Source organism: Toxotes jaculatrix, chromosome 2 (genome assembly GCF_017976425.1).
Source record: "Toxotes jaculatrix isolate fToxJac2 chromosome 2, fToxJac2.pri, whole genome shotgun sequence".
NCBI classification, from domain to species: Eukaryota; Metazoa; Chordata; class Actinopteri; family Toxotidae; genus Toxotes; species Toxotes jaculatrix.
The window spans coordinates 25,484,409-25,496,717 of record NC_054395.1 but is presented as its reverse complement, the minus strand read 5'-3'; the positions used below and the strand labels follow the sequence as shown (position 1 = coordinate 25,496,717).

The window sequence follows — 12,309 nt, the reverse complement described above, 5'->3', positions numbered from 1 at the left end:
CCAAGGAGTAAAGGTGTTGTTTTAAAGGCAAGGGGTGATCACACCAAATATTAATTTAATTTAGTTTTTTTTTTTTCTATTTACTGCACTTTGTATGAAGATCACTGCTTTGTAAGCATACTCGCTTTACTTTTAGTACCAGTACTGAATGTATAAAACCAAACAGCACATTCTCACAACAGATCTTACCACTCAGTGAACCCTCGAACCCTGCATGGAAGCGTTTAGCACCATTTTATTCGGCCGTTTTCTTTCATTCCGTTCATATTCATCAATAGAGATATAGATATAGATAAACATATATTTATGATTTGAACATTTCACTTCGCTGACTGACTGTTCCTCGGCAACCGTGACGTCACTGTGCCCACCAATGGGAGAGCTCGCACGACTGACGTTCCTATCGCGAGGTTATCACGTTAGCTTGGTTAGTTAGCTAGCCGCGAAAAGCTTGATTGTGTACCCGCTGTTTACATTTTTTATTCTTCTGAACGCGCCGAGAGGACTGCGCATTGCCGTTTGATTACTGTCTTCTCACGCCTCTGAGAAAGGATAATCGCCGGGCCTTGTGTTTGCACGGTAAGCTGTGTAAACGCACACAGTTTGCTAACTAGCCAGGAGGAAATGGGTTTGTTTTGGAAGCGTCGGAGAATTTCTGAATTTATTTTTAGTGACGCTAACAAGCGTCCAAACGCTATTTATGTGCAGAAATGTCGTGTCTGTTGTTATGCTATTAATTGTTGTCAGTAGCGTATGTATTTTCTATTTGTGTTCGATTGTTAATACCTGCCTGTGCACGGTTGTAACGTGTCTGCTCGTGTAGGTACAAACTGTGACCGAGCTGTGTCAGTCTTGCTCGCGTTTTGCTGTATTACCAATGGATTTATTGCTTTTCAGCATCCCAATGATGAGTTATGCTGAAAAGCCAGAAGACATCACAAAAGAAGAGTGGATGGACAAACTGAACAATGTTCATATACAGAGGGCGGACATGAACCGGCTCATTATGAATTACCTGGTGACAGGTGAGTCATCTATTCTGAGGAGCTCAATATACAAATTGTACTTGTCAAAATACACAACTAGGGCTGCAAGCAGCAATTTTCAGGATCCACAATTTTGTCTTTAAAATGCTGGAAAACCGATAAATGGCTAACGGTTTCTTGAAGACCAAAGCAACCTCATCAGATTGCCTGTTTTGTTCAACCAAAAGACCAAAATATAAAATATGTTGAATTTACTGTCACATAAGACTAAGAAAAGCAGCAAATCCTCACAAATGACAAGCTGGAACTGGAGAATGTTTGGTATTTTTACCTTCAGAATGACATAAACATTGAATCAGTCATGTTCAGGTTCCAGTTTTGAAAAAAGTTCTGGCACACCATATAGCCTTACAGACAGGTGTGTGGATCCAAAACTCTTGTCTTGAAAAGAAAATCAAAGAAGTCCACACACTGTCTATCACTTGAATTCACTTTATTAAGACAATGTTTCAGTCCTCAGACCTTCATCAGGGTTCTGAGGCCCGAAACATCTTAATAAATTGAGTTCAGTCACTGGATTCACTGACTATCAAAACAGCTAGCAATTTTTTTTTCAATTTATTGCCACTCTATTCTTAACCATTCTTTATTCCTTTGCCTTTGTATCTGTTTCTTATATTTCTAGAGGGATTTAAAGAGGCAGCAGAGAAGTTTCGGATGGAGTCTGGTATCGAGCCAAGTGTGGACCTGGACTCGCTTGATGAAAGGATAAAGATCAGAGAGATGATCCTGAAGGGACAGATACAGGAAGCTATTGCGCTCATCAATAGCCTACACCCAGAGCTGCTTGACACCAACCGATACTTGTATTTTCATCTGCAGGTACATTTTCACAAAGCATCACAATCACCATCAGTAGTTCTGAACATAGTCACGCGTCTCTGTGGAGAAAGTGGAGACTGTTTGGCGACAGGTTAGTTTTAAGCAGGAGCTGTTACCCTGAAATTTGTTAAGGGTAAACATTACAGACTTTACAGGACATTACAGGAAAAGTAAAAGCAGTTATTCTCTCTTAGCAGCAGTGAGAGATATTCTGCATGATTATGTTCTTTGTCATCTTTCGTTTGTAAATAGGAAAATACCATGATACGGGATAAAGTCCGATAAAGGCCAAACTTAAACATTCATTATGTGTTCTTTATTCTCATTGCAGCAGCAACATTTGATTGAGTTAATCAGGCTAAGAGAGACTGAGTCAGCACTGGAGTTTGCCCAGACACAACTGGCCGAGCAAGGGGAGGAGAGCCGAGAGTGTCTGACAGAGATGGAGAGGACACTAGCCCTCCTGGCCTTTGACAACCCAGAGGAGTCGCCCTTTGGAGACCTGCTCAACATGATGCAACGGCAAAAGGTCAGAATGAATTGATATATTTATTTAACTTCACTATTTCACATTAGTATTTGAGTTGCTAAAAAAATGAGAGATGTTGGCAGAGATTTTAGGGTGCCTTCGCAGACCTAGTTTGGTTCATTTGGTCCGAACCAAGGAAGAAAAAAATAACTCATTGTTGCCTTTTATTACAGCCGTTATATAACAGTACAAAGTGTCCACTTTAGTACCTACATCTGTTCCAATTAAAGTAACAGCTCTGCCATAAATTTTACATTTTGGGAGCTTATAAGGTTCGGTTTCTGGAAATGTGTAGATTTAATTATATGTTTATTACTGCAGTCATAGTTATGGTGTTGTATAGGACTATATTGGGAGGTGTTTCAGTTTTTTTTATCCTCCCTATTTATATGTAACATGAAAAAGAGGAACGTTATAGGCATCATTAAAGTGGACTTCATAGCAGAACAGTTGTTTTCTGGTCCAGTTGTTTAAATCTGAAACCAGGCTACTGATTTCTTGATTGTTGGGGCAGAAGCGTGTGAGTCTACACGTTAGCAGTAAGAACACAATGGATTCAGGTGTGCAAGAAATGTGACCGTTTCATTTTGACAGCAACACATATGTTGATGCACAGGTGTGGAGTGAAGTGAACCAAGCTGTGCTGGACTATGAAAACAGGGAGTCGACACCCAAACTGGCCAAACTCTTGAAGTTACTGCTGTGGGCACAGAATGAGCTGGACCAGAAGAAGGTGAAATATCCCAAAATGACTGACCTTAGCACGGGCACCATCGAGGACCCCAAGTGAGCATAGCAGAAAAGAACAACCACCTTCCACGTCTCCTTAATTTATGATCAGTCAGTGACTGTGTGACAACCAGGTAACATATATGTAAAAACAAATTCTACATTGTTTTTTCATGTTTCATTCATGAGAAGTTAAACTTAACTCATTGTGCAAACTGTAAATTGCTGTATTTGCAAAGTGACAGAAATTATTTAGTTTAAATACTGATCCTGGATTTTTAGAAAGATCTCGGAGACAACAACATTCAAATTGCTGTTTTATATTTTGTCTTTCTAAAGCCTAAGCCAGTAGTATTATTTATTGTGACCTCTTTTCCACAAAGATGTTATTTTGCCAGAGAGAGAGAGATGATGGTATGGAAGAACAATGTTAATACTGTGGTGTGCGGGGAGCCAAAGTCAAAGGTCAACTCTGATAGTTTCAAACTTTGAAACAGCGGATACACAGTCTCCCTTTTTAATGAAGATATGTTAAGATTGACATGACACAGTAATCTTAACAAAATTTAGAACTCAAATTTCTTACACAAAATGTGAATATTTTTCAGTTAAATTGAAAGATACATTTTATTAATGTTATATAATTTTAATTAATATTATATTTTACTGTTTTATTTAGTATAATGTTTGACAATTTGCTATAAAATCAACCACCTTGAAATTTGATTGTACCTTTGCAGTACGTTTATGGGATGAACTGCTTGTAAAATGATCATTTCACGTATGTGTTTGAGAAGGTGGAATAGGTCCTGACTGACAGGTTGAAATCAGAGATGGCTTTCTTGCTGAGCTGAGCCCCCCCCCTCCCACTGCCAAACCTTTTCAAGCCTGCAGAGTGTTCTGCCCCCAGCATGTTCCAAATGGTTGTGTTTGGTTTTGTGGTATGGGGGGGGTTGAGGTGACGATAATGTTTTGGCGATCTCAGTGATGGAGGCAGGTTTTATACACTTCTTGAGAGAAAGGGTTGCTGCAATCAAGAAATGCTACGGTAATGCGGGGGCTGTTATGGCTGCTTTCTAGTTTAAACTCTTGTATTTTAAAAATCCAGTCAGACTGCAAATGATTTTGTTCATTGGCTTTGTTTTGATAATCAGTAACAATGATCAAAAGCATTGAAATTGTGAATCTGAACTGGCCGGTCACAGCACTTGCTGTCCATTTTGCCACTTTAGTATTTTCACTTTAACTGCATGTAAGTGTACCTTTTTTTTTTTTTTTCAATGGGGAAAGGCACTTGTGCTTGCTCATTTTGTTTGGTTGGTTTACTTTTATAAAAAAGAAAACCGAAAAAAAAACAAACTTGCTGCTAGTCGTCCATCCTTCTTTTAAGGTTGTGTTGTCTTTATAGATATTGGCTTTGACAAACACTGAGACCCAGAGAGCTCACATCCCTTTTATTATTCAACATTTTTAAGATCAGATTTGCAATTATTAAAATAAACAAAACTTTTGTGAACCATAAAAGAGCTGATCTTCATTTTCTGAGTTGTGAGTGTGCATGTATGCAAATTATAAGGGAAATTCTTTTATTTTTTTTTTTGTTAGTATACATACGACAAGTTTCACTCCAGATAAGCCTGTTTTACGCACCTGATTTTACTGTAAAATCTAGATGATGATTTAAAGTAAACCTGAAAGCCTAACGCAAATACACCTCTGTCCTTTGTAGGACCAGTATACTAAGGTTATACCCAGTAAAACCACCGTTCAGACCTCTGCTGTCGGTGTTGTAAATCTCATCCAGGTGAGTTTTGCTCCAACAAGTTTTACTTGTTTGGCCTGTCTGTCTGAGGAAATGAGGTATTGCTGAAGCACACCCCTCCGTGTAGGAGAGTTGCACAGATAACAGAGAAGAGTCCAGTTTTCTCTGAATGGCTGACAAGCACATGTCAGGAGACGGCAAGGATGGCTTCAATGGCTCTCTACTGGATCCTGAGGTTTACACAACCAATGAATCTACTGAAGAGGAGCCAGAAAACCCAAACCTGTGGCCCAGGTGAGGCTGTGGAACACTTAGATCAGACTAAGAATATCATGCTATCATTTAATTCAAGCACTGTTCAGCTGTTCTCAATCTCAATCAGCTTCTCTTTCATCTGAGCTAAAGGGTATTTTACGTTTGAAAAAATGTTGCTTTCACATCATCACCGTCTACATTACATACATCCACAACTTCTAAAAATGAGTGGAATGTAAACCATGTTTGTGGACTGAAAACAAATTTGCTGGGCTACCGTGATACATGCTGTACTTACGTGCAGAGCTGGAAAGATGTTGTTACTGGCAGCCTTACATGCATGTACTTACGTGCAGAGCTGGAAAGATGTTGTTACTGGCAGCCTTACATGCATGTACTTAAGAAACAAATATTGCTATGCACTCTTGCTTCTCTGGAACTAGCTCATGAGCGCTTACAGTTTTATTCAAATGACTTGACAATGACATGTGGCACAGGTCTACAGAGGATCAATTGTAACAACTGTAGTGAGACGTTAACTTCTCATCTAGCGTCACCATCAGGTCAAAATTTCAATTCGTCCATTAGCCTTCTTTGTTTTATTACCAAATACCTGGTGTTAGCGCTTAGCTTAAATCACTGCTGTGCCTCAGTGCAGCCTCACAGAGCTGCCAGCATGGCTGTACACTCTTGTCTGTGTTTACTCACATTCTTTGGTTACAGATACTTTGGTTACAGTTCTTACTGGACACACATTATCATCCATGTCACTGAGTAGAAACTGTTCCCCTTCACACTTGTAGACCTCTGGCTCGAAAATGGATCCTGATGCTGTTTGTAGGCACCTGCCTCCTCTACTGTGCCAGGATGGCCATGCCAATCTGTGCCGTATCAATGGCAGCCACTTTTCACTGGAGTAAGATCGATTCTGGGCTGGTTCTGGGTGGATTCTTCTGGGGTTACTGTTTCACACAGATCCTGGGAGGACATGCCAGTGACAAGTAAGTAACTGAGCTTGTAAAACGTACACAACGTCACACAGCTCTTTAAAAATGAGGAAATAACCTTCACTGTATGTTTACTGTTGAGTTTGGTTTAGAGTTTCAGGATTTAACTCTGTAAATGTTTGTTATATCAGAGTGGGAGGAGAGCGTGTCCTGTTCATCTCTGCAGCCTCGTGGGCTCTGATCACAGCTGCGACTCCTCCTCTGGCCCAGCTCAGCTCTCACACTCTCGCTCTCATGTCTATGGCCAGATTCCTTATGGGACTATTGCAGGGTGAGCACTATACCAGTTACAGGATAGAAATAAGCACTAAAAGGTCTATGTTAACACCTGTCGTACTTACATGTAACCTAATAATTTAATCAGGTGATTTGCGTTTGGAAAGCTGTGCATTACATTAGATGGTACAATACCATTATGGCTGCAAGAAAAGATTAATCTGCAGATTATTTGCTCAAATAACTGATTAATTGTTGAATCTTTTAAATGTCAAAGAATAGAGACAATACCCATTGCAATTTCTTGAAGGTGACATCTTCAGATGTCTTATTTTTCCCAAACAACAGTCCAAAAACAACAAGAACATTCTGTTTACTTTGACATAAAAACAGAGAAAAGCAGTACGTCCTCACAGTCAAAAATCTGGAGCAGAAAGCTGAAGTAGAAAATGGTTGGCATTTTGAGTTAAAAAATGACAAATTATTTGTCCAAAATCAATGTTTCAGAGTTTACATTTTGTTCATTAACGTTGACTGCCCAAGCTCGTAGATATTACATGAATTCAGTGTCTCAAAATGTCTTGTAGGTGTGTTTTTTCCGTCTTTGGCCAGTCTTTGCTCACAGCGTGTAGTGGAAGGGGAGCGGGGCTTTTTAATGAGCACCATGCACAGCGGTGGTCATCTTGGGTATATTGTACACACACACACACACACATACATATACATATACATACACATCCACACGCACACATCAATCCACTCATAAACACGCTATTTATCTCTGGTGACATCTGTTTTTGTTCTATGTCGCTCTTTCAGAACACTGCTGGCAGGTGGGATGGGATCCTTTATGCTGGACCGGTACGGCTGGGAAAGCATGTTCTACGGCATTGGTTTCCTGTCTGCACTGTGGGCACTGGTTGTTTGGCAGTGTTTCTTAAAAGGTACAGTAATCACACCAGTCAGTCATGTATCCCACCACCATGAACTTTTTTTTTTTTTGGTTCATGTAGAATTAAATTTGACACACAAGTTCATGGCACTCATGTAAACTCTTCTCCTGTTTGTACCATGATGTAAAACGATTCCAACAGTATCACAGTACATCTTACGACAGTATAACATAATATGAAATCTGTGTGAAATCAGGTGAAGTTACCCCCAAGCAGCTGGAAACAAGTAATGACTCACAATGGAGTTTATCAAGCGCTCGCTGGCTGAGTCTTTTTAAGAAGCCCCCTGTCTGGTACGGCTTATGTTCTTTAATCCTTCACTATTTACCAACACATGACTCTGTAAGTGCATCAGGCTAACCCTATCTCTCTCTGTTTCTTTGTCATCTTCTCCCTAAGGGCTATGGTTTTTGCTCACATGTGCATGAGCAGCACTTTCTACACTTTATTGTCATGGTTGCCAACATACTTCAAAGAATCATTTCCACATGCTGCGGTATTTGTTTTCTCCACCATATGTTGTTATTTAGCCAGTATATATGTTGCACTGTAACCCTGGATTGCCCCACCTTGAGAGTCTGAGCTTCAGACAACCTCAACTCATCTGCATAGTTTAAATTCCATTTGGAAATAGGTTATAATTATCATCCTTGTCTATTCATGCAGGTGTGGGTGTATAATGTAATCCCATGGCTAACTGCAATTCCATCAGCACTTGGTGGAGGATATCTTTCAGATTTTCTCATCAACCGTGGTATAAATTAATTTATAGATATATATATACTTTTTTTTTTTTATCGCGCTAGATTACAGTACCCTTCAATCAAAAAAAATGTTTACATCTAATGTTTTTTTCTGCAGGATATAGCATAGCATTGGTGAGAAAGACAATGCAGGTAAGAAAGGAAAAACTGTTGTGATTGCACATTTATCCAGAGCACAGTTGTTATCTGAAGTGTTTTTTTTTTTTTTATGTGTATCCAGTGGAAGATTTGTCTTGACACAACTTAAGTATTCTTGTTGGAATTTTTCTTCTCTCTGTTTCAAACAAGTGATTACAAGTCTTAAAGTTTCCCAAGGGCAAGAGATGAACTTTTACTGTGAGTCACATTTAACATTAGTGAATGCCTTTAAAACAGTCCACAAATCAATACAAAATTAATACTCTTAATAAATGAAAAGCCTGACTTACAGATTAATGGACTAAGCTGGTATCTCTTGTCAGTCTGAACAAACACTGATCTTGGTGAAGTTGTGAGCGATAGCAGGTTGTTCCAGTTCTGTGTTTTGAATTTTGGTTGCGTGGCTGAACTTTTGTTTACATTCAGATAAAAGACTGTCCCTTTAAATATCTTATCTGCATGTCTCTCCCTCCCCAGTTCTTTGCCATGGGCGTATCAAGTATGTTTATTATGCTCCTGTCTGGAGGAGCGTTTACCTCATTTACCTCTGCAGTGATTTTTGTTTCTGCTGCTGTGGGTCTGTCCACCTTCACCAGCAGGTATGTTTGATTAAGAAAAAGATTCTGTCTGTGTGTTTAATATACTGTTGCAAGTAACTGTTGAGGGAATGACACATAGCCAGACCGATACTGGATTTTTGAAGCTGATTCTGATATTGATATCTGGGCATCAAGATAAATATGACAACAATATATAACTATATAACTATATACATATATATATATATTTTATCATATATATATATGATAAAATAAAAACAAATAGTCTTGATACAGATCCAATAGATTTGGCTTGTTTGTTTGTTTGTGTGCTTGTTTCAAAGAAAAATAAGAAAAATAACCATAAAATAGCAAGAAAAAATAACAATACTGATAAATTTACATGTACAAATCCTGGGGCGCTAGATTGTCAGCATGTTGTGCTTTTGGATTTTGGATGTTTTGAAAGACAGCTCACAAATACAAAGTTTCATTTCATAAAAAGATCTTATAATTTCCTAAAACATCTGGCCACTGTCACTTTTAGCAAACTTTACTCAAACTGGAGTAAATTGAGTTTTTACTTGGGACTATTTTCAGCAGCAGATTAAAACACATTTATTGTACTCTAATTTACAGTGTAAATTAGAACTACAGTGCTCATGCTCATCGTAATAAAGTAACATGCCATTCAATACAACAGTGGCTCACTGATGTTTTTAATAGTAGCGATGGAGTTCTATGGCACAGAGGAATAAACTTCACTTATCAGGCTTTGGATACACAGACAGTGCTTGTTACTAAAGTCAATTTAATATTGTCTTGATCTTTCTGAGTCTTTTTTATTCTTTAATTGACAATAAGAAAATGTAGAAAATCATCAGTCCTTTAAATCCAGCCACATTTTATGGAACAAATCAGTGAATTAGACTTGTCCCTGTTCAATGTGTTGTAAACTTTGCAGCTTCCTGTTTGTGTGACGAGTTTCAATGTGTTTCAGTGGTGTGTCTGTGAATGTGCAGGATCTCACGCCGTCCTGTGCTGGTGCTCTCTATGGTGAGTTTCTGGCAGCTTACATATAAGTTTCATAAAACTGCTCTAATCTTAGTGTTTTTTCATTTTGTCCTTTTTGTTCCTTCAGTCATTCAATCGGTTTTCCTTTTCTGCCACAGGTTTTATGAATATGATGGGTTCTTTTATGGGTATGTATTAAAGATGTTTATTATTTTTTACATTGCATAGGAAATGTCTATACTAACTATTGGATCTTGACTTAAAAAACAGAATTGTTAAAAACATCACTGATCTCAAATGCCTGTCGTCCTGCTCTATGTGTTGCACAGGACTGGTGTTGGTCTCGTTGTCGGGCTACCTGATCGAGGTCACTCTGTCGTGGGCCTCAGTGTTCTCCCTCATCACTTTAATAAATGCCACTGGTCTTGGGATCTTCCTCATATTTGGAGATGCTCGTCGTGTCGACCTGGAAAATTATAGCCAGGCTACTGTGGTTTGACCCAGACCTTTTGCTGCAAATGCCAGTGTATGCTGAAATCCGTTTTTTTTTTTTTTTTTTTTTTTTTGCTGAAACTGGGTTTGACTTTTGCAGAAAATTATAAACAGCTGTTCAGTGATTCCTTTGTCATTGTTTTGACAAGGGAATCACATTTCACTGCTGCATAAAACAGCATGGACATAGACTTCCTCCTGAAAATGAAGGAACTTACAGGCATGTTTTTGTTCTGTTGTGTTTACTGTAAGTCACTCTGGATGAGACTGTCATCCAGAATGTGAACTGAATTCTACAGACGTTTATGACTGTTTGAATATTTAATGTAGAGAGTTTGATTTCCACATAAAAATGTCAACATTAATAACAACTTGATACAAAGTGCGAGCAGCTTATCAGTGTTACGTCTAAAAACATGGCACAAAATAACACACAAAATGAGAAACAGCCAAATAAAACTTTCTTCTTGTTGACAAGTTAACAACTGTTGAGTGTCAGTGTCACATCTTTTGTGTGATGTCTGAGAGTCCACTCAGTTAAGTATACTGTATGTACAATGGAATTCAAATTTTATTCTCTCAGTAACAGGGCAAAAAAATCGAAATAAATTGCTAACAAATGTGATGAGGAAGGTTTGTCAGCTTGTATAAAGGTTGCTTATATTGTCACAAATATTATTTAGTTTTTAGTTTTAGTTTTTTAAGTGTTGTAACCGCAAAGGAGGGATTTTTGTAGAGCTTAACAGTGCATGAGGTCTGCTAACATGTTGTTTCTTTAAAAAAAAAAATAATAATTTGATGAGTTCAGTGAACTCTCTGCCCTTTCTTCATCCAGTTCATCATTTCAAGTCTCGTGTTTATAAGTAATGACATGGTCCGAAAAGAAAAAAACTGACATTTTTAGCGGAACTTGTTGCCATCTTCCCTTATGTTACACTATAATAGTTTTTGCACATAAAAAAAACGATTGCATCAGGGGAAACCAAAGCTTCATAAACTATTGAGACTGATTGACATTTACAGAGGGAGGCCGGAGAAAAGCTCCTGTGCAGTGGAAAAGAGGCATGTTTGAATCCGCCATCGATTCACCACGGGTTTGGTTTCAGCACCCCGGTCAGCGCATCTCGCAGCCTGCGGTGCTTTTTTTCCGTCCACAGATGTAAGACAAAAAAAAAAAAAAAAAAAAAAAAAGAAAGAACTACAGAAGGCAGCAGAACCGATCCGGTTGTTATGGACCCGGCTATGATAGGGGCGGGGGGAGGGGGCGTTCAGCTGGATCCACGTCATGACGTTTCTGCTTTAGCCTATGAGGACCGGGGAATGAAAGCCACACGCAAATCCGGACGGGTAGGTTTGATGTAGAGAAATGTCTGATACCCCCCCCAAAAAAACGAGGAACATCCCGCTGTGTAATTCTAACCAGATGGTCGGACTGAACCGAAGCCGCCAATCCTGAGCGGACATCATCGGTGGGCCTGTCCGCCTGCTCTCAGGCAGATTTGACCGATGTGCACGGTGTTGTTGGGGCCTGCTTTTACCTCCACGGATCCGTCTCTGTTTTTAAATCGCGTAAGGCAGGGGTGTCTCCACAGAGGAGCATCAGCGGTGGACCTGAAAATCAGATGCTGTGCTGCGGAATGAAGGCGCGCAGCTGCTCAGGCTGGAGGCAGACTGGAGGCAGTTAATTACGGCGGTAATTTAAAGGCCGCGCAAGAGGAAACTCACAAGGTGATTACCAATGAAGACAAGAAGAAGAAGAAGAGTCCTAGTATTGTCCGATGTTGATGTTTAAATTAGAGTCTTGTTTCTGATGTAAAATAGACTGTAGATCGTAATTTGAGGAATTAAGGAAAAGTGGCACTGCAATGGCGCCAAGGCCTATGAAGTCATTTATGTGGAGATCTTTGTTGTTGTTGTTGTTGTCCTTTGTGTGTGTCATTTGCAAAGCTCTAACTTTCCTCGATGGGAGGGACAGTGTTGCCGCTCCTCGTGTTCACGGCGGACCTTGATTTATTCGCCATACAATTAAGGCACGCGGTGAAT

General features: G+C 39.3%; 2 protein-coding genes across 2 annotated transcripts; both read left to right on the top strand.

Moving 5' to 3' along the window:
* The first annotated feature begins 419 nt into the window (after positions 1-419).
* Positions 420-4,638, top strand: LOC121188882 (glucose-induced degradation protein 8-B homolog). The gene is made up of 5 exons (XM_041048832.1): positions 420-579; positions 898-1,025; positions 1,672-1,868; positions 2,200-2,397; positions 3,014-4,638. The coding sequence occupies exons 2-5, from the start codon at positions 905-907 to the stop codon at positions 3,185-3,187; spliced, it is 690 nt and encodes a 229-aa protein (XP_040904766.1). The 5' UTR covers positions 420-579; positions 898-904; the 3' UTR covers positions 3,188-4,638.
* A 399-nt stretch (positions 4,639-5,037) lies between these two features.
* LOC121188871 (solute carrier family 17 member 9-like) lies at positions 5,038-11,078 on the top strand. Its single transcript, XM_041048821.1, has 13 exons — positions 5,038-5,182; positions 5,947-6,144; positions 6,282-6,421; positions 6,954-7,053; positions 7,186-7,310; positions 7,516-7,612; positions 7,719-7,815; positions 7,986-8,073; positions 8,181-8,215; positions 8,699-8,820; positions 9,761-9,816; positions 9,933-9,962; positions 10,104-11,078. Exons 1-13 carry the CDS (start codon positions 5,058-5,060, stop codon positions 10,271-10,273), a joined length of 1,383 nt encoding a protein of 460 aa, XP_040904755.1. The 5' UTR covers positions 5,038-5,057; the 3' UTR covers positions 10,274-11,078.
* The last annotated feature ends 1,231 nt before the right edge of the window (positions 11,079-12,309 follow it).